The sequence below is a fragment of the Physeter macrocephalus genome, chromosome 13 (assembly GCF_002837175.3).
Source record: "Physeter macrocephalus isolate SW-GA chromosome 13, ASM283717v5, whole genome shotgun sequence".
NCBI classification, from domain to species: Eukaryota; Metazoa; Chordata; class Mammalia; order Artiodactyla; family Physeteridae; genus Physeter; species Physeter macrocephalus.
In genome coordinates, this window is record NC_041226.1 from 85,273,381 (window position 1) to 85,300,747 (window position 27,367).

The window sequence follows — 27,367 nt, forward strand, 5'->3', positions numbered from 1 at the left end:
GTTGCGGAGCACAGGCTCCGGACGCGCAGGCTCAGCGGCCATGGCTCACGGGCCCAGCCGCTCCGCGGCATGTGAGATCTTCCCGGACCGGGGCGCGAACCCGCGTCCCCTGCATCGGCAGGCTGACCCTCAACCACTGCGCCACCAGGGAAGCCCCGGAATGCTAGTTTTAATTTTTCTTCTGTAGAATAACCTAAGGTGGAATTTGACAGATAACTGTCATGTTTAAGATCTCTTTTTGAATGAAGTTCAGTGCAGTAGACTCAGGTAAATTACCTGCTTTTTCCTTAACCTTGGGCAACAGTAGGCTTCTCAACAGAGAGGGTTGAAAACAGCTCTCAGTGTGTTTGATCACTCAGTTGCCTTGGAGAGCTGACCAAAATTCAGAGGCTACAGTATGAGCTCCGGGTTAGGGCCTTTCCACTCTGGAAACTTGATCGTGCTTAATGGGGGCCCCTTCCATCTGCTATAAGGCCCCTCCTCTTACCCCAGGTGGGCTTTGTGTTTGAAACTTTCTCATGCCTGTGCACTTGTGACCACAAGGAAGTGATCTAATGTGGCTGCAATGAAAAGTCCAGTTAAGTTTTTCTAGGTAAGATCTGTAACTTTGTCACTCAAAAACTTTTTTCCTAGGTTGTCTTTACCCAGCAAGTCTGTCGACTGGACCCACTTCGGAGGTAAAGTTGTTACTTTAGCTCCAAATCCAGCCCTTAGAGATCCTGCTTGCTTGTTGCCTTTTCTGTCCTTGAAGTAGGTGCCCTGTAGGAAACATCTTCCCTTCCCTACTGCTCCAGCCGGGTTATCTGCTTGGGTACAGAGTCTCTCACGTGTTGCAAAGTCAGCATTTCCTATTTTTGAAAAGTGGCAAGTACCACGTGCTTGAGAGCAGAAGTGCAAAGAGGCAGGCCCCGTGCCAGCCTTCTCTAGAAAAGATCCAAGTGCGGTGAGTGGTTCTGGGACAGTTCTTAAGTGAGAGCCTGCCAAGGAGCAAGGGATGGAGCCATGCATACATGGATAGATACAGAGATACATACATAGATACATGGATAGATACATACATAGATACATAGATACATACATAGATACATGGATAGATACATACATAGATACATAGATACAGATACATAGATACAGAGATACAGAGATAGATAGACAGATAGGAGATTTGTGGGGAAAAACACTTGGAGCTCTCAAAGAGCCATCCTACATTGTACCCCTGTGCGTTCCTTTAAAAGGAAGATGGGTAGTAGGTACTTCCCCTCCCCCTTCCCCAGTGAGTGACTGTGGCTGGAAACCAGGTGGTCATTTGCAAAGTGAGTGACTTTGTTTCTTCAAGAAGAATCGTGTTTCTTAAGCTAACAAACGGCTGGCCGACCTGGGCTTGACTGAACGCTATGTAAAAGGCATCTCTGCCACCCTCCCTCTGCTTTACAATCAGGCTCCGCTCCCTCAGATGAGACCCGCTCCCTCCGTAACCAGTTGCTTTTACTGCACAACCAGTTACTCTATGAGCGTTTTAAGAGGCAGCAGCACGCGCTTCGGAACAGGCGGCTCCTGCGCAAGGTGATCAGGGCAGCTGCTCTGGAGGAGCACAACGCTGCCATGGTGAGCACCTCGGGGCCCGGGTGGGGGTCGAGGCCAGAGCTCTCCGTCCTGGCTCTGCCCGCCGGTGCGGCTTGGGGCAGGTCACTTCGTCTCTGAGGTTAACACGTGAACGGCCACATCCCTGAATTCCCTTGCAGCTCTGCGAACCCACGGGGACAAGTGAGTTTTTTGTGTCTGTTGGTCTGTAATTGGCTACGATGATAACAGAGGCAAAAGATGATTTTGTTTCTCCAAATGTAAAACCAGCTCTCCTGAAGCAGTTTTATGGCAGGAACTTGGAGGGCAGTTAAGCCAGTCAGACCTGGAGAGTGACCTTGGCTCTAACCCTCATTACCTTAGGGAAGTCATTTAGCCTCTGGAGGCCTCTGTTATCCATTCTGTAAAGTGAGAACAATAATAGCAGCATCTGCTTTCTAACTGTGGTGGTTAAAAAAACCGTGTCAGTAAGCATTTGCCCATTGCTGGTGCAAGGTAAGCTTTCAGTCAGTGTTCGTCACTTTAGTGACCTTGGCCAGTACCAGCACTTACTTCAGGGCTGGTGCTTAGGACTTTTGAAAGTATCAGGAGCAAGTTGATCGCTGAGAAAAGTCCTTTAAGCAACTTTTGATCCATTTGCTAATGTGGAATTTGGAAACCCTTGACCAAAAGCCAAGTTCGACAGCAGTGAGCTGTCAGATTCTGGGCCTGTGGTTAGCTCGTGCCTGTTCAGATGAAGTGTCTGCAGCATGCATTGAACTTGAGGGTCACTGCCCATGCTGGAAGGCAGCTAAAATGATGGCCTCTTTGGTTTCTGCTAGAAAGACCAGTTGAAGTTACAAGAGAAAGACATCCAGATATGGAAGGTTAGTCTGCAGAAAGAACAAGCCAGATACAGTCAGCTTCAGGAGCAGCGAGACACGGTGGTCACCCAGCTCCACAGCCAGATCAGACAGCTTCAGCACGACCGGGAGGAGTTCTACAACCAGAGCCAGGAGTTACAGGTACGAACTGCAGCGCCCAGCAGAGGCCGCCAGGAAAGGGCGGGAAAGCACCTGATTCATCTCTGAAATCGTGGCAGGTAGATTTCACGTCAGGTACATTTTATTTAAGGCAGAGGGTCCCCAGCTTTCTGGGTTCACGGTTCTGTTAGCGTTTCAGTAATTTTTTCCTGGTACTCCACAGCCAAAAGAAACATCTAACAGTTCTGCCTAGTAAGTAGATCCAGACAACTTAGGATTTAGGTCCTAACGACTTAGTAGCTGTTAGAAAATAATACACATACTTTTTTTTTTCAATTTTCTATCTCATTTTTGAGTGACCACGGTCACTTACAAATGCCGTGTGCGTACCTGTTGGGCACTGCCGAGTCTCAGACCTTGGAATCAGATGAGACACTGACGTCCTCAATTCCTGTTTCACATTGGTTTTCCCATGGTGATGTTTATCACAGCAACCACCTACAAGCCCAGCTTTGCAAGGATAATACGTGTTCCACAGGCACGTAGAACACCTGATAACTGAAACGCTGAGCTCCCTCTAGCTAGTAGTTCACATCATGACCAGTAGATGTCGCTGTGTTTCCCTCAAAATTTAAAACTAGCCCCACAGCACCTCTGTGAGCCTGCTGTGTAACCCTAGGGCTCTTTGGTGCACAGTTTGGGAACTGCAGATTTAAGGGTTTTTTTGTTTTTTGTTTTTCCTTTTGGTAATCAGTCAGAAACTCAGAAATTAACTGTAACTTTTTAAAACTAAGAAGTTAGTTTTAAGCCCGACGGCCCGAGAATAGTAGAGCAACAGAGGCACGAGGCTTTCCCCGTTCTCTGGGCCGACGGCCAGGTGCACCTGTGGGCTGGCCTGCCGGCGCTCTGTAACTCCCTGGCACGTCTCCCTGGGCAGACGAAGCTGGAGGACTGCAGGAACATGATCGCGGAGCTGCGCATAGAACTGAAGAAGGCCAACAGCAAGGTGTGCCACACCGAGCTGCTGCTCAGCCAAGTGTCTCAGAAGGTAAGAGGCGGGCGAGCTGGGCCGTGCTCACACCACTGCTGATGTTCTTCCTCCAGACAGCACACGTGTATTACTTGTGTGTCTGCGTCAGGGGTTCCCAGCAGGGAGTGATTCTGCTCCCCTCCCCCCAGGGGACATTGGGCAGTGTCTGGAGACATTTTTGGTTGACGTTTTTTGTTTTGTTTTGTTTTTTATTTATTTTGGGCTGCGTTAGGTCTTCATTGCTGCGCACGGGCCCCCTTTAGCTGCAGCGAGCTGGGGCCACTCTTTGCTGCCGTGTGCGGGCTTCTCACTGCGGTGGCTTCTCTTGTGGCAGAGCATGGGCTCTAGGCATGCGGGCTTCAGTAGTTGTGGCACGCAGGCTCAGTAGTTGTGGCATGCGGGCTCAGTAGCTGTGGCTCGCGGGCTCAGTAGCTGTGGCTCACAGGCCCTAGAGCGCGGGCTCAGTAGTTGTGGCTCGTGGGCTTAGCTGCTCTGCGGCATGTGGGATCTTCCTGGACCAGGGCTCAAACCCATGTCCCCTTCATTGGCCGGCGGATTCTTAACCGCTGCACCACCACTGGTTGACGTTTTTGATGCTACTGACATCGAGTGGGCAGGGGCCGAGGTGCTCTTAAACATCAGACAGTGCATGGACGGCCCTGCGGCAGGGAGCTACCTAGCCTGAGCCCTGGTCTGTGTGTATCCCGGGAACTTGTTCTTAATACTTCGTTTACATAAACGTGAAGAGTTCGTTCAGGCTTTTGAGCTGTGATCTTTCCCTCTTTGGAAGTCATTGCACTCGTATGTAAATCACTTACTCAAGAACCTGTGGGTTTACCCCAGGGCTTTATCCCCCTGGGCCTGACGTCCCTGCCGTGGTGGTTGTGTACATACCCATCTCCTCGAGGTGCCCTGTGGGTGGCCAGTTTTGGTGTGGAGCATTTGCGCCCCTTCCCCTTTGCATAGGGACAATTTTGAAGTACGTTTCTGTCCATTTTTGTTGCCCTTGTTTGCCTTCCTCCCCACCAGCCGTTGTGGTGTGGCCTTTGAAACCGTGGGGGTTGTTTACACTGACTCAGCCCTGGAATAGTGTGCTCCTAGCTGGTTCCCTGCTTAATGTCCATTTGCTAGCTTTCTGTCGTCAGATCTTTCACTTTGCTTGTTTCTGTGTTTTTGTTAGCTCTCAAATAGTGAGTCGGTCCAGCAGCAGATGGAGTTCTTGAACAGGCAGCTGTTGGTTCTTGGGGAAGTCAACGAGCTGTATTTGGAACAACTGCAGAACAAGCATTCAGACACCACAAAGGTATGTGGGCTTGGGGAGCCAGACCCTACCTGGGACGCTGTTAGGACCCAGGCGATATGTCTATGGCACGGCACAGAGAATGGCTTATGAATTGTTTCCTGAAAGATGGCGTGGCAGACCTAGTGTCATTTCCACCTCTCCCTGGTCTGGCAACACAGGCACTTTTCAGCTATCACACAAACTTGTTTCCCTTAGTTGGGTTGCTTTGAAATTAAATCAGTTATATGTGAAAGCACATAATGGTAATTGGTACAGACTAAGTGATAAAAGTGTTTTTCTTCTTCTTCTTTTTTTTTTTTTTTTTTTTGGCCACACCGCGCGGCATGCGGGATCTTAGTTCCCTGTCCAGGAATCAAACCTGTGCCCCCTGCAGTGGAAGCGTGGAGTCTTAACCACTGGACCACCAGGGAAGTCCCAAAAGTGTTTTCCTTCTCTTACCCATGCCCCCTTCTTTAAAGAGAGAGAGAGACAGGCTAACAGATAAAGAAAAAGGATGGGGAGCCAATTCTGTTTAGCATATAACTCTCAGGGCTGTGGGTTTATACTGCTATAAATATTTTTTTTTTTCATAATGTTGAGTTTAATTTCAGCAGATGGTGGTTCAGTCCCGGCAACAAGGCCAGCATCGGGATGATCTTACGTTAATTAGTGCCTTACCAGTGGTGTCGAGGCAGAAGTTTTATGTCACTTTATAAATAGCCTCGGGTAATGTTGGTGAATGAGTTGGGAATGGAATTTTAAGAATAAATGCTTAGATGCTTCCTGTCACTAACTTCTTCATCACACACAGGCTTTCTTTTTAGGATTTCTTGGGCTTGTGCTTTGTAAAACTTTGTTTTCTTTTTCCTTGGCCAAATGTAGGGAGTAGTCTTAGAATCAGAGAGATGGAATTTTCATAATAGTTATTCTAATTTCTCAGCTTCTCTCAGCTCTCAGATTCAGACTCCCTTTAGAAGGATGCTAAATGTGGCACTTTCTCTAGAAACCAGCTCTCACTTATTTTGGAAGTATAATGGCCTCAGAAAAAGAAAGAAGGGAAAAGAGACCGGAGGGACTAGAGAACCTCTGAAAAAGCTTACTTAAACACACTCCTAAGTCTCCCAAGAGAATGGTGGATGGGTGCCACGGTGCTGTCTTTTGGTTGGAACGCTTACGCCCTTGGGACCTCAAGCAAGCCACCTGACCTCTTTGGGCCGGGCTTCTCAGTTCATAAGATGTGCATGGTGATGCTGACTTGGCAGCAACAGAAAAAGACTCCACTGGCTTAACCATAAAGAGTTTCATTATATCTCTTGACAAGAAGTCCCGGGGCAGGTGAGTTCCACGTTGGTCAAGTCAGCAGCTGAGGGACAGCAGCAAGGAGCCTGCTTCTTTCCCCTCTTCTGCACCACCCGACCTATCCTCTCAACCTTGTCTTTGGGCTGTCTGTGCTCCTGGTTGCAAAGTGTGTGCCACAGTTAACACTGCCACAGGTAGATGTCATGATGTCCCCTGCAGGAGGAGAGCATCGCCTCCTGCGGGTCTCTCTCATCAAGGAAACCTTTCCCAGGAACTCTCCACCAGACCTCCCACCCTTGTTATTGGCCACGATTATGTCATGTGTCCATCCCTAGCCAGCCATGGCTTTGAACCTGTTTTTGGACCTGGAGCTGGGCTTCCTCTTGTTCACTCAAGTAGGGGACGAGAAATGGGTATCTGAGCATCAGGTGGGGAATGGCTGGTAGGTACTGGGTGTAGCCCCTCTTACATGGCTGTGAGAGTTAGTGATAGTGCATAGATGTTCCTAGTTCAATACTTTGCTTGATTCTCCATAAATACTTAACTGTCGTTTCCGACAAAAGTTCAGTTTGTTCACCTAACCTATGCCGAAGTCTGGAGCCATTAGGCATAGCTGGAACGGCCACATGATCTGGTCCCGGTCCTGAGCTTAACTCGATCCCGTTTTGGCCGAGGAAGCGTTGGGCTTGCTTGTCATCTTCGAGGTGGGGTGCCTTCAGGGAAGCTCATCTCCTTGCTCCTTATGGTTTATTATCTTTTTAAAAAGACAAATGTATGGTAATTTTAAGTTTATGTATATTTTACCACAATAAAAAAGCCACACAACACAAACGTAGCATATACTTGTTAGAAAAGCATCCTTTCCACCTCTCTTCTGAGCATAGCGCACACTTGCTGTTTCCATCGGTCAGCGGGGCAGGTTGTCTTCCTGGCATGATTGACAAACCTTGTCAGGGTACCTGGTCTGCAGATGTTCATTCCTGTTGCGTCTCTAGCCTTATCTTAGTTGGTATTAGGGGAGGGAGAAGAGTAGAAAAGAAAACAAACGACCCATACCGCCACCGCGCCGGCCTCCACCACCACCACGCGCTGAACGGCGCCGCCACCGCGCCGGCCCACGCCTCCACCGCGCCGGCCCACGCCTCCACCGCACTGAACGGCACCGCCACTGTGTCGAAATCATAACTGAATATTGGCGTGTTTTCAGAATGTGTGTGTTAACATAGTTGATCACACTATTCACGTGGCTTTATAATCTGCTTTTTTATCTTTGATACACATAATTTTTAAAAAGTCATTAAATAGAAGATGTACTTTAATTTACTTATCTTCTTGATGTTAGACTTCATAGTTTCTAGTTTTTTGCTCTTCTGAATATGCTGTGCTGATTATTTTTGTGCCCAAATGTCTATTCATGTTTCAAATGATTTCCTAAGGGATAGATTTCAGGGAAGGATTAGTAGGTACTTACTGCCAGCCTACTTTCCAGAAAGTTGTACTAGTTTCTATTTCCACTAGCAATATACTAATAAAGTACCTTCTCAATGTTTGTTACATTGATTTTTCAAAGTGGATATGGCATGTTCATTTTCTAAAAGTACTAACTCCAATTCCTTTTTTTGTTTGTTTGTTTGGTTTTGTTTTCAGGAAGTAGAAATGATGAAAACTGCATATCGGAAAGAACTAGAAAAAAACAGAAGCCATGTTCTCCAGCAGAATCAGAGGCTGGATACTGCTCAAAAACGGATTTTGGAACTGGAATCTCATCTAGCCAAGAAAGACCACCTTCTTTTGGAACAGAAAAAATATTTAGAGGATGTCAAACTCCAGGCAAGGTAACTTTCAGGGGGAAAGGTTTTTGCTGTGAGGTATTTAAGTAGAGCTTCCCACATTCTGGGGTGGTCTGTATCTTTCAGAGGACAGCTGCAGGCCGCAGAGAGCAGGTATGAAGCTCAGAAGAGGATCACCCAAGTGTTTGAATTGGAGATCTTAGATTTATACGGCAGGTTGGAGAAGGATGGCCTCCTGAAAAAACTTGAAGAAGAGAAAACAGAAGCAGCCGAAGCAGCGGAAGAAAGGTAGGAGCAAGGAGTCGGCAGCCGTGGCCTTGTCGTGAGGCTGCCGCTGCCAGAGCAGGGAGGCATCGCGTGGTGTTAGCAGCGGTCCCAGCCTGACAGGCGAGCCTGCAGCTCTCAGCTGCGTCCCTCAGAGCGCCCAGCCATCCTGAGTTCCTTGTCCTGGGGCCCGAGGCACTTGGTAATGGTCCTGGGAAGCGTTCCTATTTAAGATCACCGTCTGATATCCCTGGCTGTGGCTTAGGTTTCTCTTCATGAGCTCTCGACGCGGGAGTCCTCTCTCCTAGAACGTAGAGCGGGCCGGTAGAATTCAGCGTCCGTGCGAGCGCGCGTCGGGGTAATTCCCTGCTTCCCAGACACGGGCACTGCAACCACCAGCTCCCTTTCTCGTCCTCGGATTTCTTACAGGCTCGACTGTTGTCGTGACGGCTGCTTGGATTCTGTGACAGGGCACAACAATGAAGAGGCATCTGGCCCTAACGGGGAGGCCAAGCCCCCCAGGCCCGGCGGTGCCCGGGGCGGCGGCGGAAGTAGAGGAGGCGGAGGCAGCAGCGGCAGCGGCAGTGAGCTGTCTACCCCGGAGAAACCCCCAAACCCGAGGGCGGCCCCATTGGGCAGTCGGTGGGAGACTGCCGTGGGAGAGCCCGCTACGGGCATCCCTGTGACTGTCGGCTCCCTTCCCAGTTCAAAAAGCTTCCTGGGCATGAAGGCTCGAGAGCTGTTCCGTAATAAGAGTGAGAGCCAGTGTGATGAGGACAGCCTGACCAGCAGTAGCCTTTCTGAGACCCTAAAGACAGAGCTGGGCAAAGACTCGGGTGTGGAAGCCAAGCCTCCCCTGAACCTAGACGGCCCGCAGCCACCTCCCCCGAAGCCAGACAGCGTGGGACAGCTCCGTATCATGGACTACAACGAGGTGCAGCACGAGCACAGCTAGGGACGACGTCAGTCAGCGTTAACTGTGTACCGCCGGCCTAGAGCGGGAGGTGTGAGTGCCCGCTTCAGAGCTTTCCCGTTTCCAGGCTTTGAGGGGCTAGCTCCCGCAGAGGAAGTGGGAGGGGGGCTCCTTTGACAGTTGACTGAATGCAGAACGGTTTTTGGATGTGGCATGGAAATGCCTCTTCAGTTTCCCTTCGGCCACCCTCTCTTTCATTTACCTGGCAGCGTGTACTAACCCAAGGGCCAGGGTGCGTTCCTCACTAGCTTTATTTTCTTCCTTTTCCCCCCAAATGGTTGTGTCCTTTGAACCTGTGCAATATGAGGCCAAATGTAATCCTGGAGTCTAACTCACCACCCGCTCCTTCCCTGAAGCTCAGTTCTCTGGGCGGCTCTCCGTGAGCCCAGGTCATTGTTGGCGTCACAGGTAAGTCTGGTTTTGTCCCTTTCCAGGAGGATGTGACGTGCAAAGCTGATCATCTTCACACGAGAGCTTTTACATGAGATGTTGTCACTGCTTTTGGTTCTAACATCCATCATCTAAAGCCGCAGATCTAGAAAAACAATGGTTTATTCTCTCTTAAGTTCTTTTGGCGGTTCTGATCAGCTTCCTAGAAAGTTCCATGTGAACAAAGGTCTGTAGTTGGAAAAGTCTGGAGCTGGCACTGTGGAGACCATGCTCCCCTTTGGGAACGCTCTGTCCCCCTGCCCCACTACCTCTTGCTTATGTGGCGTTTGCTCGAAAGCTGGTACTGTTCTGATTACAGGCTGGGGTGTGGGTGGTCAGGCGTGCTCTCTGCAGGAGGGAGGATGGTGGCTGGAGCAGCTCCCTGAAAAGGAAAGTGCTGGGGCTGAGGACCTGCCCCCGCGGGCAGGGCGGTGCTAGCTGTTTGCCTCTCTTCCCTGTCCCGTGTGCCTCCTGTTTACGTCAGCTTCTCTGGGATGCTGCAGCAGAAAGGCTCTGAAGGTCCAAAGAGTTTCTTCAAAGTTTTATGACCATCGTATCTCAGGCTGTGAGAGTTGCCTTGCTGTAGTAGATTCTAGGCCACCAGAAAGGTAACAGCTTTCTCACACCAGTGCTGACTTTCAGGGGCCGACCCTGCAGGGGGCTTGATGCTGTTCCCCTTGCACGTGTCGGTCATGGCAGAGCATTAAAGCAGAGTCCTGGAGAGGGCTGACAGAGCTGACGGCCTGGGCCCAGTGGGCTGCCTGCACGTGCTTGGGAGAGGTGACGCAAGTCAGAACATGGGTCGTGGCAGAGAATCTGAACTCAGCAGGTGCTCCTGAAATGAATGCTAGGAGCCTAAGAATTGTTGCCTAGTGATCCAGCCGAGGCTGAGGCAGGGGGAGACTGGTAGGAAAGAGCCAGTGAACTTGGCTTTTTTCTTTCTCATCTTTCAGTTAAAAGTGTAGAAGGGTTCATCCATGAAGAGGGAAACGGCAGACTGAAATGGTACGAAACTTTAGTGCATATGGAAGCTTCCAGCACATGAGGGTAAAAGTCTGTTTTTTCAAGTGTGGCAATAAATATTCTAGCCTCCTAAATAACTAAAGGGAGCTAGAGAATGAGACTCCACGTCACCATGGCTGTACTGGCAGACCACCTCCTTGGGACAGGATTTCTGGGTGTGACTGATGGATCCCAGCTTGAGGGAGCAGCTTGAGGCTGCTCCAGCCCAGCGCGGGGCCAGCAATTGCCGCTGGGTGCCTGATGTGGAATATTAACGACACCACGGATGTTTAATTCAGCTTTTTCCAAAGGAAAGCTTAAAATCCAATACCTTCTGGTTTCCTATTACAGTTTTATTTAGAAAAGGAAAACATGAACAAATCCAGGAAAAGAAAAGTTACAAGGTAACTATTAAAACTGTTTCTAAATGCTTATCCCCTCCCCAAGCCCAGGAGATCTGTGCCACAGAACAAAGATACCAGGCACTTAAATCAAAGCCTTTACCCTAACTGCAAAAGCAAGGAGGCCAATGTAAAAAAAAAAAAAAAAAAAATTTTAATGGACAGATTGTAAAAATACAGGGAAGAAGGAGGCAGCGTGGTAAAGTGGACTGGGGCCCGGGCTGGAGGCCCTTGGCATACTCTTCCAGCCGGGGCATCCGTTTGCTCAGCTTTATAACCACGGCTGACCCCAGCAGCTGCACTCAGCTTCCTTTGGGCTCTAGGAGGCCATGGATTTTATTCAGCCAAGGCCTGGAGTCATGCTGAAGTTACCCAGCCTGAAAATTTAGGCTTTTATGTCGCAAAGGACTTGAGTCGATAATAAAGTTTGGCTTGGTTTTGAAAATGATAGACTTGCCAAGAGTCAGCGGGTCGCTCGATTATGCTGCAGTGAGTATTTTTAAGGATGGAAAGGTGATAGTGGTAGAGGAACTCCCGAGAGAGAATTCAGGCCTGGGAACAGGCAGGGCAAAGGCAGTAGAACCGTCACGTTCAAGGCAGAGCCTGTATTCACAGACGTTAGGGTTAACCTCCACCAGAGTCACTTGGAGCAGGCTTGCCTGCTTCAGAGCTGTTTGGCCAATGTCCATAAGCTGTTCCGCTCACCACCTGACACTAACCAGGGTCAGCGTAGACCCTGAGAGAAGATTGGAGTCCGCTTCTTGGGAGTCTTGGGAGCGTGAAACCTTGTTTTAAAAGGGAGCACTACAGTATCATTGCGGGGGTGGCGGGAGGGGAGATGATAGCATGGTGTCCATAGAGAAAATGAGTTCCTGAATCTACTACAGGTAAATAAGTACATGGATCTCTATCAGAACTTTCATGGATTTTAAAAAAGCTTTTGACAAGGTTCTGTCACAAGTCTATGAAATTTGTTACTGTGGAATTGGAAGAAATATCTGGTCATGAATAAGAAAGCTAACTGAAATCCAAAGGTAGGAGATGAAGACCATTTCTTGGGTCAGAGGTCTCCTTGGAGATGCGTGCTGGGACCAACCACATAAGGTGCGGGGGTAGATGTGACCTCCGTCGGTTTGTCGGCGGAGTTTTTCAGGAGGGAAAACTGCCCAACCTTTGCGAATAAGCTGCTGAAGGTTCTTATTAGGCTCTGTGAGTGTAGAGAGAAATGATAGATAAGCTGCTTTGTGAGCCAGAATATATGTAATGTGTTTAGGTGGAAATCGTCCAAACTCTTCTTAAGAGGTAAACTGTTACAGTCCAGGAAAATGTCCTGGAAGCCACTGACAGTTGGAAAGATTAGCCCACCGTGCCACCATGGCCACAGAGGCCGGCTCCCCACTGGGCAAAACCAGGACAGTGGGAAACAAAACTCCAGACCTGGGCCGTCCCCATTTGCTGTACAGCACATGTAGTTTCCAGTGTTTTTGTTGAGAAAGATAAAACTCTAGTAGTTTTGTACAGAGGATGAATAAGATGATCATGATGATGAGAGAGGGTCCGTGGAGACCACAGCGGTTCAGACTCACAGTTGAGAGTAAAAAAATTGGGTGTTTCTGTGTAGAGAATATAACAAAAGTGCTATGACCAGTCAATGTGAATTTTCACCAAATACTAGAACATACCACTTGAAGCCAGAAAGAAATAACTGAAGAACGAGTGAAAGACAGTAGTACATGGAGATGCGGTTTTTCTAACCAAAAGCAGTAAGAGGTGTTAGAAAGTGTGGACAGGTCTGAGGAGGGTCTGGGCAGAGTGGAGACTCAGCCCAGAGCTGCCCTCGAGGTGGAGCCCCGTCCACCTCGTGCGGACGCTCTGAGAGGCGCCGTCTCCGCACAGTGGCTCCGCTAGCAGCCTGAGCCCACCCAGGAGCGTGTGTCCCGCGTCGGGAAGAAAGCTGTCTTTCGTGGAATGCCCCAAATCGGCACGTCTCACTCTGGGCATTTTCACTCTTCGAGGTACGTGCGTTAAAATGGACCAGCCATGAGTATGGGAAGATGTTTGCGGATCTGTTTACATCCAGAGTTCTCGGACATGTGCCCCTGCCCTGCCCCAGAGCACGACAGAGGAATTGATTGCACTTGATTAAGCTTTTCTTTATAGATGAGAGAACACACTGAGGTTGGGGCCTGGCCCCCGGGCTGCTGCTGTGACCCTTGTCCCCACGTGGCTCGTTTCCCCGTCCGTGACTCTGATGTGCCCGGGGGAGCGGTGTTTCCGTCTTCTCCGCTCCGTCCTGCAGTCTGTATGTGCCGCCCTGAGAGAAGATGGCTGTAGCTGCAAGGGGAACCTGCCTGCGATAGTCGAGCACCTGGGCCCACGATGGCTTCTGGCCTTGAAACGAGTTAACGAAGGCAGAGGAGCTTTCTCTCCCCCTTCCCGTCCCGGTGCCACAAAATTGTCCATCCTCGGGGATAAGTAGACTAGTTGAACCATTGAAGTAGACCTTTTAGAGGGGACCCTTCCCCCCACCCAGGCCAACCCCTCCTCCCTTTCCCCACCTCGATACGGTGTTCGGACAGGAGGGTACGGCGCTGCTCTTGGCAGCAGATACTTTGGCTTATTGAAGAGGCAGCCAGGCATTTTGCACTAGGAAGGATCAGTGATCACTTTTCAGAAGACGTCTATGGACCATAAATATATTCTGGAGGAACAGATTTTGCTAAGACATAATCTCGCTTTGTAACTCAGCATGGATCAACCGTATGTGGCTAAGTTGCAGTTCAAAGGGGTCCCGTCACTGAAAAAGAGATTTTTTTGGATGACTGCTTTTAGCTAAATTCAAGCAAGTCACCTCTTGTCAAAAGGGTTACACCCTCCCGTCTTGATCTTAAAAGCATGTCAAACAATCCACATCACATGCCATAAATGCGAACTGCAAGAGGAAATGGTACAATCTTAGTGAATGGGGATTGGAATCAAAAGGGTTTGCTGTCCTTCTTAGAATGTTCTAAAATGTCAAGGCGGTTGCTTGTGTTTAACTGTGAACAAATAAAAATTTATTGTTTTGCACTACTTTGCTGTATTGGCATGAAGTGACTCATGTTGGCCTCTGAGGGGCTTATAGGCAAAGTAGGAACTTGTCCAAAGATGGAAAGCCTCAGGGTCTGGATTGGTTGGTTACCTTGGGTGGCTGGAGGGGTTGCTGACAAGTGGAATCTGGCTTTAGTCCCTGTAAGACCCTTTTGTTCTGGCAAAGAGCCACAAATCCTACCTTTATCTGCCTCAAATTCACGCTCTTCCCGCAGTGTCATGGTGCTGTGGGGGGAGGTGACTGGAGCCATCTCTACCAGAAAGCTCTCAAAACCAGGTGGCGGGCCGGGTCTGCACAGCCATCCAGCCTTGCTTCTGGTGGGTGCTTGCCTTCCTAGGGGTTGGCCGGCACATCGGGTTTAATACAGCCCTTTTGGAGGAGCCCAGGTGGCACCGAAGTTGTCAAACGCTTACAGACCCTGAGCCTTGCCGATTGTGTCTTGCCAGCGTGCCGAGGAGGGAGTGCAGCTCGCATCCACCACCTTCGCTACGCCATCAGGTGTTTGGGGGAAGGCAGGAAACTACCTTTAAACGACTGCAGGATCCACCCTGGCCTTACTGGGAAAGGACCAGTGGTGAAGAGCTACGTCTGCAGTGTGGTTTTCCACTGCTCGCTTCTGCCCAGCTGCCCTGGAAATTGGTCGGCTCTGCCCATGTAACAGCGGGAGCAGCTCCTTTGGGACAGGACGTCGAGGTGGCCGTTGTAAGTTTTGTCTGGACAATTCAGATGTTCTTGTCTGAGTAGGTCTCTGACTATACAAGGAGTTACTGGGCTGGCCTTCTGTGGGCCTGTGGCAGGAACCTCTTCCCAGCAGACCCTGCTTGGAGCGGGGTGCGTTCCCCTCCACAGCGGTAGCGCTTTGCTAGTGGTTTTGCTTGTGAGGCTACTGCCCAGCGTCGTCTGGGGTCTTAGGGTGAATGTCGTTTTCTTTAAGGGATAAGTCCCAGGAAACCGGGCCAGGCAAAGAGGTGGCAGAACACTTTTTACTCTTGACTGTCGCCCCCGAGGAAGCAAGAATACAGAAGCTACGTCGCCCCCTGTGAAGGCAAAAACCAACAGTCAGACAGTACTTCTGGCAAGCTCGGAAGCCAGTGACGCATTTTACAACGTCTGGGCCTCAACTGTGTTGTGAAAACCAGGTAACTGTCCCCGGACGGGAGCCACAAAATCAAGTCTTCCGGCTTCTCTCAGTCCCTCTCCCAAGTAAAGGAGAGGCAAGGCGGGTTCGTTCCCCTTTGGGCTTGGGTCCGGAGACCTGCTCACACTGAGCAGTTCAGCATGCTGCCCTCAGCATCCCGGGAGGCGGGAGCAGCCCTGTCTTGCAGAGAGCGGCGTCTCGCCTATGGCTGCCGCGGCGGCGGGAAGGGAGCTGAGTGGCCTCCTCCAGCTGCACGGCTCAGCTGGGAAAGCTGGGCCTGGGCGGGACGGTCGGTGCCCTAGCCCTTTCCCGGCCTCCCCGGGACACCCTCTACCGGCAACACTAAGTGAGGGTCCTCTTCACCAGTACGGAGCCTGACGCTCGGAGGCGAGGAAAAGTTAGAAGTTGAAGCACGAGAGGGAGAGAGGTCCTCAGTCATACATGGGGCGGTCCCCTTGGGGGTTAATAAGTGGCAAAGACTGGGCACCAGTGAAAGTGACCAACTAGTGGACGCCAAGCTTGTAGCGAAGTGCCCCACGGGACGGGATGGGACAGGACGGGGTCGGGATCGAGCAGGTCACCGGCTGAGTTACCGTTTCCCACCGGCTGGTCTCCAGGGCGGTTTTGAACACTCCGTTTTGCCCCTGTAGGTCTGAGGCTGCCCTGTGTCGGTTGCCCACACTTGGCTTTTCTTAGCCGAGGCTGGGTGCCTGTGGCCTGGGACTCACTCACGTGCTGCAGCGCTTTGCGGGGCGGCTTCTCCGAGTGGGCGAGCCGTTCTTTCATCACGTCTAGGACGGTGGGGATGAGGCTGGCCACGCCTCCGCAGTGGTTCCTGGCCTCGTGGCAGCTGACCTAGTTCGCCACGTCGGGAGGGCACCTGCAGGGCGGCAAGAGGGGCCGGCGGAGCCCTGCCCCGGGGACTCCCGTGCCGCGGCCCAGACCTCGGGCGGGGGTTTCTAAAGCTGCCCCCACCGCAGAACCCCCCCGGGAGGCTTTAGAGCTGTGCGCCCACCAGGCCAGGCTCTCGGTGCCAGACATGGTGGTTGAGCAGCTTTAGGGCCCGGGAGATCCCGGTGTGAAAGGCGTGGGTCACGAGCTGTGGAAGCCTGCTCTGATCACTCCCAAGTACACCGTTTAGCCCCTCTGACTCCGCTTACCCTAGTACCTAAACAGCTTCCTCCAGAATGTGGTACTCTGTGCTGCGGATTCCCCAGGGCTCAGAATTAGGGAGCCAGGCTGGTGGTGCTGACGCCCATGGGACCGGGCTCCAGACACCCCACTTCTTCCTGGGCTTCTGGGGACAACTGGTCTGTGGCCCGCTTCTCCTGGCCTGGTGCAGGCTCCAGCAAAACGATTTGTGTCCTACTAGATCTGGGCCTCAGAATCCCTCGTTTTCAATAAAATGATTTGTTGGGTCAGAGTCAGTCCACTAAATCAAGGGGCCTAGGACTTCCCGGCCGGGGACGTCTGGACAGTCGCCTGTGAGTCACCAGCTTAGACGCACCTGCCCTCTCAGCCAAAGCCCGCCCTTCCTCCAGGACCCCTCCTCTCCCGTCCCCGGCCCCTCCCTCCTCCTCGCACACGCAGGCGCTGAGGCCTCGGGAACCGGATCGGAAGGGTTTTGCTTTGCTCGCGGGCTGCTTAAGTCGTTGCTTTGGCTCACGAGGGTCTTGCATTTCTCGAGGAGGTTGTCGGTGACGGGGGTGCCCGAGTGCAGCGCCTCGAAGTGCTGGCACAGCTGGCCGAGCTCTGTGCAGATGTCCAGGAACGTGAGCAGGGTGGGCCGGTCTGTGCAGTTGCTGCACTAGTGCTCCACGTAGCTCTGCACCTGCACGGCCCGCGTGGACTGAGCCGGGAGGATCCGGGAGCACCTGCCTTGGCCCTCCCAGAGTCGTGAGGGAGAGGCCAGTAACGCGTAAACGTCCGGGTCTGCAGACAGCGAACATCTTGAAGCGTCCCGGGCAGCATGCAGAAGGCTTTGCAGGCCTGATCTCACTCAGTCCTCACCTAAATGCCATACACTGGGTACCTTTTTTTTTTTTTTTTTTTTTTTTTTTGCGGTACGCGGGCCTCTCACCGTTGTGGCCTCTCCCGTTGCGGAGCACAGGCTCCGGACGCGCAGGCTCAGCGGCCGTGGCTCACGGGCCCCGCCGCTCCGCGGCATGTGGGATCCTCCCGGACCGGGGCGCGAACCCGCGTCCCCTGCATCGGCAGGCGGACTCCCAACCACTGCGCCACCAGGGAAGCCCCCCACTGGGTACCTTTTTAAGTGCTCATTTTACAGACGAATACCGAACCCCACAGAGGTGAAATGCCCTGCTTATTCACCCCAGCTCGACGGCTCTGAGCCCCATACGTCTCACCAGTCCCACGCACCTAAGCCAGCACCTGAAGCCAAGAGGGCTAGTCCCTGACTCTTTATGCCATAGTCCCACCTAGAGGACCCACTTTGAGAACCGCTGGTTTGGGCCACCCAGACTGAGGAGCAAACTAGGATCCTTTGTAGTTTTGTTATCCTGTGCTTCCAAGGCTAGAGAAAAGGAGGGACAAGTCAGTAAGTAGAGCTGGGAAAACAATGATCTATATGAGGAAAAAAACGTAGTCTCCACATCACGCCATAGACAAAAAACAACTCTAAGAGAATGGAGAGCTTTAAATACTTAAAACAAAATGAAACCTCCCATGTGAACATGTTTTAGTGGGAGGGAAACCTTTCTTAAGCCATAAAAGGTGCTAAGAATAGTGATAAAACTGATCTAATTTCAACTCCTTTCCTTGCGGGGCAGTGGGGGATCCTCCCCGGCTCAGGACTCTCTCCACACCCGGGACCCCCAGTCACCCTGGATCTGAGATTGGGCAAGGGCTGGGGAGGAGTGGGCTCCAGTCCAGGCAGGATTAACTGACCCATCTCGCATGGTCCTGCTCTCCACGGTCTGGTGGAAGGGGGCATCGCCTACCTCCTCCAGTATCCAGAAAGTTCTAAGACAACCAGGGTTTTCCTTGCGCCACCGGTTGCCGTTTTGTCGCTAGGGATGTCTCCCCAAATGACCTCAGGTAGTTCCTTCCCAAGTACAATAGCTTTGTAGAGGGGTAGAGGTTTTTGACACCCACGGTGTATGCCCAAACACCACACACACCTGCCCCGGGGTCCGGGGCGGGGCGGGGTGTAAGGAAGAACCTGCACTGTGGCGTAACTACAACAGAGCAGCGTCACTGGGCTACAGGTGTCAACAGAGCACCTGTCACAGCGTCACAGGCGTGCGTGCAGGTAACCTTTGGATACCTCAGTCTAGGAAGGGCAGGGTGAGGGCTGAGAGTCAACCCACATGGGGCCATTATCTACCAAAAGCCTTCTTGAACCTAAGGCAAGGAGGAGTGGGTCGGGGTCACTCGGCCCTGATGTCGATTCTGAGCAGAGGTGGGGGGGCATCTCAGGTGCTCCTTCCTGATACTGCAAACCCGTTCCATGCCCTTGCAAGTCTGAACCTTTGGAGGATGGGCTGAAAAGGATGTAGCCAATTTACTTTCAAATAGTTCAGAGGAAAGAGGGTACATACAAACAGGGGTGCACCCTAAATATTACAAACTGATGTATCTAGGTGAAAGTTACATGGGTGTTCGTTTTCTGTAGGTTTTTAAAATTTCAAGTTAAAAAACTGGGAGAAATTTTTACCAAAATTAAAACAAATTTTTGAAGGATGCTGTCAGGCAAGGGTTGCACACGTCTGCAAATGTGACTAGCAGTGTGCGTGGCAGGCCGCAGTTTCCAAACTGCAGTGGAACCCAGTGGCTGGGACTGTGTGTATCTGTTCACCATACATCCCTGTCCTGAGCCCACGTGCTGACAGAGTGGGTTCTGCTGATGATCTCATTAAATCCGCCTAACAGCCCTAGGAGGTGTGTGCTGCTCTTTGTACATTTCCCAGATGAAATGTATAAAGAGAGGTGAATCCCTGGCCCGAAGTCACAGAGGTGGCACGTGGTAGAGCCGGGACTTAAACGCTGGCCGGCTGAGTCTTGAGCCCACACTTTTCAACCGCTTTGCCGTTCACTCACATATTTGGTTGAGGGAATGAGTGAATGGCTCATTCCACCAGTTAGTTAGGATCTGAGTCCTGATTCTGGCACACATGCACTGGCCCCCTCTGGGCCTTGGTTGTTTTTTCAGCGTTCAAGTGAGGGGATGAGTCCTGGCCCCGCCCGCGAGCCCACGAGCCTCCGCCTGCCCGATGCTGCAGATGGGCCGGATCTCGTCGTGGGCCGTTCTCCCTGCAGCGCTCCAGGGCCGCGATGAAGGGGAACTGCTGCTGCTGGAAGAGCTGGTACTGCTCATCCTGTCTGCTCATTCACAGGTGGGGAGGAGTCTGTGCACGGAAGAGGAGAGTCTGGAGCTCCCAGGGCCAGACCCGCGGATCCAGCTCGGGGGTTGTGAGATGCCCACGGCCCCTCTCAGCGGCGCACGGGGCTGAGCAGCTCCCCACAACGCTGGGGGGCAGGGACTATTTTCATCCCCATTTTGCAGAGAAGGAAACGAGGCCCTGGGAGGTTTGTGTACTTGCTCAAGAACCCGGCAGGCTGTCCGCGACGGAGCCAAGCCCAACCCAAGCCCATTTACCCTCCAGGGACACGTTCTTTGCCGTGAAACAAGACTTCCTTCCCTCAGCTGTAGACATATGAGTTTCTCCGGGCCTCAGTTTCTCCAGATTGTGGGTGTCTCTCTCTCTCTCTCTCTCTCTCTCTCTCTCTCTCTCTCTCTCTCACACACACACACACACACACACACACACACACACACACACACACACACACGCACGGCCTCCAGCACCTCCCTGTGGTGTCAGCATAGGCCGGGATGGAGAAATGTGTCACAGCATGTAGAATCTGTGATTTTATCAGTTGGGACCAAATTGTTTTAAAACATCTGCCACTCTGCAGCTGGTGGGAAAGTCTAAGGATTCTTTCCAGGCTAAGCAGGGGAAGGGTCGGCACTGAGACCCTTCTAGTCGAGTCTGAGGAGATGCCGTTTCCCTGCCCTGTGCTTGGGGCAGGAGCCCTGAGTTGAGGTCTGCCCATCCCCAGGGTGGGGTTGGCCGCTGCTGCCCCCTCCCTGCCTCCTGTGGAGTTTGCAGGGGTGACCCTGATTGGAAACACTGACGCTGCGGGGAGTACTGTCTTTTGGTGCCTCACAAACTGTCCCAGTGTCATCCAGGAGGTCCACGACGTGTCCAGAATCTCCTCTGAGCAGAGAAAGGCAGTGGGTTCTGCCCTCCATGACATCACAGTTTTGCTGAGCACGTGCAAAGGGCTCCAGGTCACGGATTTATGGAACGTTAGGGCTGGAAGGAAGCTCAGTAGACCAACTCCCCTTAACTTCCGGGGGAAACTGAGGCCCAGGGGGTCACAGCAAGCTGGTGCCAGAGACGCACTAGGTCCTGGGTTTCCTGATGTCTAACCAGCATCCTTGAAGAGGCCACAGCCGGCTGTCCCTGCACCACGAGGCCCTGGCACACACGGAGCCCAGGCCTGGACGTGCCCCGCGTCAGGCAGAGGAGGCTGCGCTGAGGTAGGGCCCCAGTGGGATGCTGCAAGTGGAAGGGGCCGGAACACTGGGGCAGGGGTGGGGCGGAGAACGCATCCAGGCTTCGTGCCAGGTCCCAGGTGGAGAGGAGGCTTGCTTTCTGCTGGGTCCCCCTCAGCATCCTCACACAGCAGGACCAGAATGAGGGAGTCTCTGTGGTAAGAGGAGACGGCATCGGGGGGATGAAAGGAGAACGGACCACCAGGTGGCCTCCACGACACGACGGGAGGGGTGAATCGGAGAACTTCGGAGGGCTGGGGAGCTGGAGCTGGGGGCCGCAGTCCTGGGCTGGGAGCTAAACGCAGCCCCGCTGCCATAAAGGAGCCGCGCCAGGGAATTCCCTGGCGGTCTGAGCTTTCACCGCTGAGGGCGCGGGTTCAATCCCTGGTCGGGGAGCTAAGGTCCCGCAAGCTGTGAGGCACGGCCGAAAAAAAAAAAGGGGAGCCATGCCAGGAGGGGGCCCGACACCCGTGCCCCACCAGCCCAGGTGGGTCTACTGCAAACTGAATGGAGCAGCTGCAGCGGCAGCGTCCTGAGGCCACCCCTGGCAGCCGTGGCCTGTGTTTGCCAACAGAGCGGCGCAGCTCCACTGGGGACAGGCCTGGGCCAGGGCCACGCGGGGCAGTGGCCTCCTTCTACTCAACCTCCTCCCCATTCAGCACAAGCTGGGAAGGGAGCCGGGCTGTGGGGACGCCGTGGGACCCGCTGTTTGTTGAACACGTGCCACAGCCAGCCAAGGCCCCCCGGCCCCATCCTGGAGGCAGAAATGAGTCGACCCGGGGTGCAGCGGTTTTCTGTCACCTCGCATGGAGGCAAGCTTACCAGGACCTGGCCTAGGGCGAGGAGAGCGAGGCCCACACCTCGCTGCAAAAGGTAAGGGGGTGCCAGAAACGCAGCAATCAAGATCGGTAAAAGCAGGCATGATGTGCACCTGAAAGAAGCCAGCGCTGCTGAGGGCTCGACCTCCTGGGGGAGGGAAGGTTTGAAAAGAAGGCCGGGGGCTTCCCTGGTGGCACAGTGGTTAAGAATGCAGGGGACGCGGGTTCGAGCCCTGGTCTGGGAAGATCCCACATGCCGCGGAGCAACTGGGCCCGTGCGCCACAACTACTGAGCCTACGCTCTAGAGCCCGTGAACCACAACGACTGAGCCCACGTGCCGCAACGACTGAGCCCGCGCGCCTAGAACCCATGCTCCGCCACGAGAGAAGCCACTTCGATGAGAAGCCCGCGCACCGCAACGAACAGTAGCCCCCGCTCGCCACAACTAGAGAAAGCCCGCGCGCAGCAACGAAGACCCAACGCAGCCAAAAATAAATAAATACATAAATCAATTTATAGAAAAGAAAAGAAGGCTGGCTTTGGAGAGGAGGAGGGCAGGTGGGGAACCTGGGCAGAGGGCGGGAAGGGGAATGTCGTGAGCAGGCGCAGGGGCGGCGGGCGGGGCGGGGCTGAGGGCCACCGTCAGGTGGAGCTGGGAGAGCGAACACGGAAGCTTCCAGCCAAGGAGGTGCAGGGCACTCCAGGCGTTCATTCCTTCGTTCATTCATTTATGCTGCAGTGCCTACCAGGTGCCAGACACCTGCAGGGGGCTGGGCTGGATACACAGCATTGAACAAAACAGACAAGACTCCCTACCCTGGAGGGACTTCAAGAATGGGAGGCAGACAGTGAGGATAAGTGAAGTGAACGGTAGTTTAGAGAAGGAGAAAAGCAAGCAGGGAAGCCAGATGGGAATGGTCAGAAGGGCTACACAGTCTGCAAGAGGGGCATTTGCAGGAGGTGGGTGGGTGCAGGGCAGGGCGAACTGGAGCCGAGATTCAGCCTTCAACGAGATCCCAGAAGGCGCGGCCCAATCGTCCTAATAGCAGGTTTGATGAGGCTCTAGGGAAACCCTGGACAGGCATCACCTCAGATCCTTGCTACAGCCCTTTCGGCGGGGTACCACGATCACCCGCCACATGACAGATGACAGAGCTGAGGTCAGGCAGCTAGGATGGGAGCAAACCGGCTTCCCCACTCAGTTCTGCCCGACTTTATTTAGCCTGGGATCTTAACTTGGATACCTCCCTTCCTTCCCCCGCCCCGCAGCCCCCAGTGATGGTCCGTGGAGAGAAACACGCCAGATACCAGATTGACTGTGGCTGGCGGGGGGTAGGTGGGGAGTGGATACCAAGGGCCTGCACTACCTAGACCCTTGGGCCTCGTTTCCGCTCGAGTGAGACTGTTCCCTGTTCCCCAGCCCAGAGCAACGAGGACTAGGATTCAGGGGGCTGCCCTGTGTGCCCAGCTCCCTGCCACCCTCCTGGAACTGCCAAGTTCTCTAGGGATACAGCCCTACCTTGACTGGTGGCCCCAAGAGCCCCTGAGAGCAAAACCGACTTGGTTCTTGATCCTGTGGACTTGTGACGTGCGCACCAGGAGTATTGTGAGAGGAGCTGTGATAAGCTATCCAAAGTGATCGTCCCTTGAACAAGAGTCACTGCAGCCGGATTAGTCTGGATGAAAGGCGCAGGGTGCAGGCACTTCTTGACCTGGGGGAGGAGGAAGGAAAAAAATGATTACCCGATAGGTTTTAGGCTTTAATTGATTTGTATTTTTTCAGACTGCTGAAGAAGATTAAATCGTGGTATGAAAAGCGCCTAGGGCTTAAAATAAATGAGGAGGAAGGCAAGTCATTTCAGAAATGTCCAGGAAGCAAACTGAACCTCTCCAGTGCAAATTGCAGGCTTGGTGGCTGTGTTCTTTGTTCAGGGTGAGGCAGCTTCCTTTTCTTCCCCCACCGTCTTTGCAGTTGAATTTGACAAGCCTACCAAAGTGTGTATGTGCTTTGAGAAGGCAGTTCTGAGGGGGAGCGAGCCTCTTCCCCTTGGAGGGCATGTCTCCGGGCTGGTAGCTGCTGGAAAAGGCTTTGGCTAGGAGTCAGGATGCCTAGTTCCAGCCTGGCCCTACCTTTAACAAGTGACCTTGGCCTAGAATTTCCCCCTTTCCAGGCCTCAGTTTATCCATCTGTAAAATGAGGGAGTTTGGATTAGAGGCTTTTCAAGGGCTCTTCTGATTCTAATGCTCCATGATCAACAGCTGATGAGGAAAGAGGTCCAGAAAAGGGAAATGGCTCAGCTAACAAATTTTTACCGTTCTGAGCCTCCAATTTCTCACCCGTAAAATGAAGAATGAAGGTACCTATTTCTCAGGGTTGGTGCAAAGATTAAACGAGATATATTATTAATAGTAGCCCCTATGCATTGTTCACTTACTACACACCAGTTACTGTCTAATACTTCTGACATATTAGTTCATGGAAACCTTCCATAATCCCCACTTAATAGGGGAGGAAAGTGAGGCACAGAGCAGGCTTGCACAGCTAGTAAGGGAAGAGCCAGGATTTGAACTCTGGGCAATCTGTTATTGACTATGCCATACTCCCTCTCCATAATGTTCACATTACGGTAGCTCCTCCTAAGAATAGCAACGGACAAGAGCTAGAGCTCCCAATTCAGGGCCGCGTCAGATACCAGGCTGCCCACCGGGGATTAACAGATTCGCAGACCTCCTTCCCCCCTCCGCGTCCCACCCCAACTCTCTCTCTCAGGGCAGCGGCAGCAGCGGCGGCCCCCTCCATTCTCCACCCCCCTCACCCTCCAGTTTCCAAATCCAGGGCTTGGGTGGGCCCCCTCCCCGGGCCTGCTTTAACCTTGCTTGTCCTAGAGCGGCCTTCACTCACAGAGCGCCCTGAAGCTGGAGTGTCTCCGTGGGTGTCTGGGGGCCCGGAGGTTGGGGAGGCCTTTCCCAGGGCTTGGGAGAAGGGGTGGGTGGGGAGATCTGAGGTGAGAAGGGGCGGGGCCGCGGGCTTGATTGTTACCGCCGGTGCCATAGCAATCGGTTCACGGGGCAGCCCCGCCCCGCCCCGCCCCGGGAGCAAGTGGCGGGGTCTCGGGGGCTCAGAAGGTGCAAGCTGGACTGAGGGTTTCCGACGGGACCCTCGACCCTCCCGCCCCTCCTTTTTCAAGCACCCTGCCCCACATCTACTCAGCGTCTTCAATTTAAAGATGGGGAAACTGAGGCCCAGAGAGCAGAGCCGGGGTGGCTCAAGGAGCTCCTAATGCCTGGGCCAGGGCGCGTTGACGGAACCAGAAGCAGGATCCGCCTCCCGCCCTCTCGGGGGCCGACGTGCCCTCGGGGTGTAGTGGGGTCTCTCAGCACAGGGGGGGCCCTATCAGGGGACACCTCTGACCCCAGAAGGCCACAGCTGGAGGAGACTTGAGGTGCCCCGCTGGGGGCGCGCGGACGAGGCCAGGGCAGGGACGCACTTGCCCCAGGCGGCTGAGCGCGCCGGCGGAGGAGCGGGGGCCCAGGCCACGCGCCAGCCTCGCCGGTGGGCGGGCGCGACGCGTGCTGATGACGCAACGGCGCGGCACCCTGGGCGACGGCGGTCACCAGGGGGCGGCGCGCGCTCATGACGCGCGGCCCTAGCGACGGCGGTCACCAGGGAGCGGACGCGTTGCACGGCGATATGGACGCGACCACCGCCCCGCACCGCATCCCCCCGGAAATGCCCCAGTATGGGGAGGCGAACCACGTCTTCGAGTTGATGCAGGTGACCCGGGCAGCCCTGCCCTGTCGCGACACCAGGCGGTGGCCGGGGAACCTCTTGCTGCGGTCCGGCTGCGCGCCGGCGATGCCGCATCAGGGAGGGGTCACGTTTGTTACCCACGAGGACGCCCAAATTGGGTTGTTCGACTCCTGTGCCATCGTATCCCAAGGGACCGCTCGACCAAAAGATGCTCCCTGACCCTCCCTGGAAGGAGGAAAGGGAGCAGGCCATGCTGGCCATGATTTGGTCCTGGCCCCGCCCCAGTCACGTCCATGATCTGGAAGAGGTCCCTTCCTTTTCTCAGTTCCCCCATCTGTGAGACGCCAGGTTGCAAGAGGTGGTTTCCAAGGGGCTCATCTGGTGCTGACAGTTCCCAGGCCGTCTGCAGTGTTGGTTTCTGAGCTGGGGAGTGTCTGCATTGAAGGTGGCCCTCTCCGTCCTGTGAGAGGGCCACCTCCTGGGACAGAGGCCCTGTGGTTTGGACAGCAGCATTTCCTACCTGGCCCTTCCTCCTCAGGGCCAAGAGTTCAGGGCACCTCCCAAGCCCTCATCCTGAGTTCCTGACCTGACCGAACTATTCCCTGTGTGACCTTAGGCAAAGCCGTGCCCCTGCATGTGCTCCAGGTTTCCCTCCTGCATCTCGTGGAAGTAAAGGCTTTCAGGAGCTGGACTGGAGGAACTGTCAGCCACTCCGAGGTTCTGGGTCGGGGGGTGGGGGACAAAGGGAAGCTGGAGCATTTGTCTGCTCCTCCGGGTATACCCCGTCCCCAGAGGCACCTCCTTAGTGATGCCAGTGGCCATTTGAGCCTCTGACAGCTCTGAGAGAAGAACTCAGACTAAGAAACCTGAGTCTCCATCCCTCCAGCAAACATAGACTTCCTTTGGAAAGTGTTAACTGATAGAGGGCACACGAGAGATTTCTAACACTGAGTGGCCAATCTAAGTAAAGAAGATGGCTAGCTGAGTCCTAAGTCACCGGGTGGTGGGCAGGATGGGGCAACTCCTGGGAGTACCATGCTCCGCTCTAGAGAATCTGGTGTATCTCATAGCAATTGTTGGAAGGAGCAGCCTGAGGAAGCTTTTGGTCCAGTATTTCCAGTCCTTAGTCATTTGTGTGCTCCCTCCATGGTTTTTACCATTTCCATTTTATGGCTTTTTTTTTTTTTTTTTTTTGCTGTGCAGCGAGGCTGTGGGATCTTAGTTCCCTGATCAGGGATTGAACCTGGGCCCCAGCAGTGAAAGCACTGAGTCCTAACCAGTGGACTGCCAGGGAATTCCCAATGTTTTTATTTTAAAAGAATTTTAGACCCACAGGAAGTTACAAAAATAGTACAGAGTTCTGGTGTACCCTTGATCCAGCTTCCCCTAGTAGTAACATCTAAGGTAGCTGTAGTACGTTGTCAAAATCAGGAAATTGACATTGGTACACTACTATTAACTAGACTACAGACCTTATTTGGATTTCATCCATTTTTACCAGCACTCATGTTTTGGGTATGAGTCTATGAAATATTATCACAGGTATAGATTCATCTAACCAACACCATATTTCCATTTTAACTTAATCATTTCTTTAAATCAACCCACTTAAAAAAAATTGACTTATTTCACCTCATCCTAAGTAATATCTTTGAAATCGTAGGTTTGACATACTGATTTTTCTAATACACATTAGATATGCAACTGTGTACGAGTGAAATTTAAAATATTCATCTGAGAACCATCTAAAATCATCTCACACCATCTCACCAGTGATATATGACTAGGGATCTCTTCCAACTGTGCCTTTTAATGGGCAGGGAACCTGAGGTCCAGAGAAGGGAAGGGTGTTGATGGTGAGAAGCGGAGTGGGGCTAGGACTTCTCATGGTTCATGCTGTTTTTACTGCCCTGCTCTCCCTCTGCGCCCAAAGGGCTACAGGCCCTCCCTGCTTGTCCCTAGGGCATAAGGCTG

At 53.0% G+C, this 27,367-nt stretch overlaps 4 protein-coding genes across 13 annotated transcripts in view; 2 read left to right on the forward strand and 2 right to left on the reverse strand.

The window, feature by feature from the left end:
- Positions 1 to 14,763, forward strand: part of TSC1 (TSC complex subunit 1) — a 50,635-nt gene extending 35,872 nt beyond the window's left edge. For 2 of the 4 annotated variants that reach the window (XM_028497223.2, XM_055089408.1), the window contains exons 16-24: positions 634 to 677; positions 1,439 to 1,605; positions 2,403 to 2,585; positions 3,481 to 3,591; positions 4,754 to 4,876; positions 7,802 to 7,989; positions 8,071 to 8,232; positions 8,638 to 9,142; positions 14,551 to 14,662. In XM_028497223.2, the coding sequence (XP_028353024.1) occupies positions 634 to 677; positions 1,439 to 1,605; positions 2,403 to 2,585; positions 3,481 to 3,591; positions 4,754 to 4,876; positions 7,802 to 7,989; positions 8,071 to 8,232; positions 8,638 to 9,142; positions 14,551 to 14,634 (1,567 nt within the window). In that variant the 3' untranslated portion in view covers positions 14,635 to 14,662. The other 2 variants (XM_055089409.1, XM_055089410.1) reach the window with 2 other exon arrangements.
- SPACA9 (sperm acrosome associated 9) lies at positions 14,687 to 19,595 on the reverse strand. The gene is given in 6 exon segments (XM_028497235.2): positions 14,687 to 14,733; positions 14,992 to 15,141; positions 15,971 to 16,122; positions 16,871 to 17,073; positions 19,468 to 19,506; positions 19,508 to 19,595. Coding segments are annotated over 6 exon segments (675 nt in total). The 5' UTR covers positions 19,592 to 19,595.
- Positions 15,169 to 27,367, forward strand: part of LOC102990948 (adenylate kinase 8) — a 142,443-nt gene continuing 130,244 nt past the window's right edge. For 4 of the 7 annotated variants that reach the window (XM_028497226.2, XM_028497227.2, XM_028497224.2 and 1 more), the window contains exon 1: positions 25,299 to 25,417. In XM_028497226.2, the coding sequence (XP_028353027.1) occupies positions 25,334 to 25,417 (84 nt within the window). In that variant the 5' untranslated portion in view covers positions 25,299 to 25,333. Of the gene's footprint in view, positions 15,244 to 20,757; positions 20,809 to 25,275; positions 25,418 to 27,367 lie in introns of those variants that run through there. The other 3 variants (XM_028497225.2, XM_055089411.1, XM_007101474.2) reach the window with 3 other exon arrangements.
- On the reverse strand, positions 20,612 to 25,278 carry LOC114487446 (uncharacterized). The gene is made up of 5 exons (XM_028497373.2): positions 25,271 to 25,278; positions 25,055 to 25,215; positions 24,545 to 24,615; positions 23,162 to 23,354; positions 20,612 to 20,976 (listed from the first exon to the last, which is right to left on the reverse strand). The coding sequence occupies exons 1-5, from the start codon at positions 25,276 to 25,278 to the stop codon at positions 20,612 to 20,614; spliced, it is 798 nt and encodes a 265-aa protein (XP_028353174.1).

Bases quoted from the DNA above. Each gene is read 5' to 3' on its own strand.
- LOC114487446 (XM_028497373.2), bottom strand. The intron at 24,616-25,054 runs GTCAGAGGTGTC...CCTTCTCCCAAG, and splicing joins TCCAGCTGTGGCCTTCTGGG to CCCTGGGAAAGGCCTCCCCA. The intron at 20,977-23,161 runs GTAGGGCTGTAT...CTCTTACCACAG, and splicing joins TCTTGGGGCCACCAGTCAAG to AGACTCCCTCATTCTGGTCC.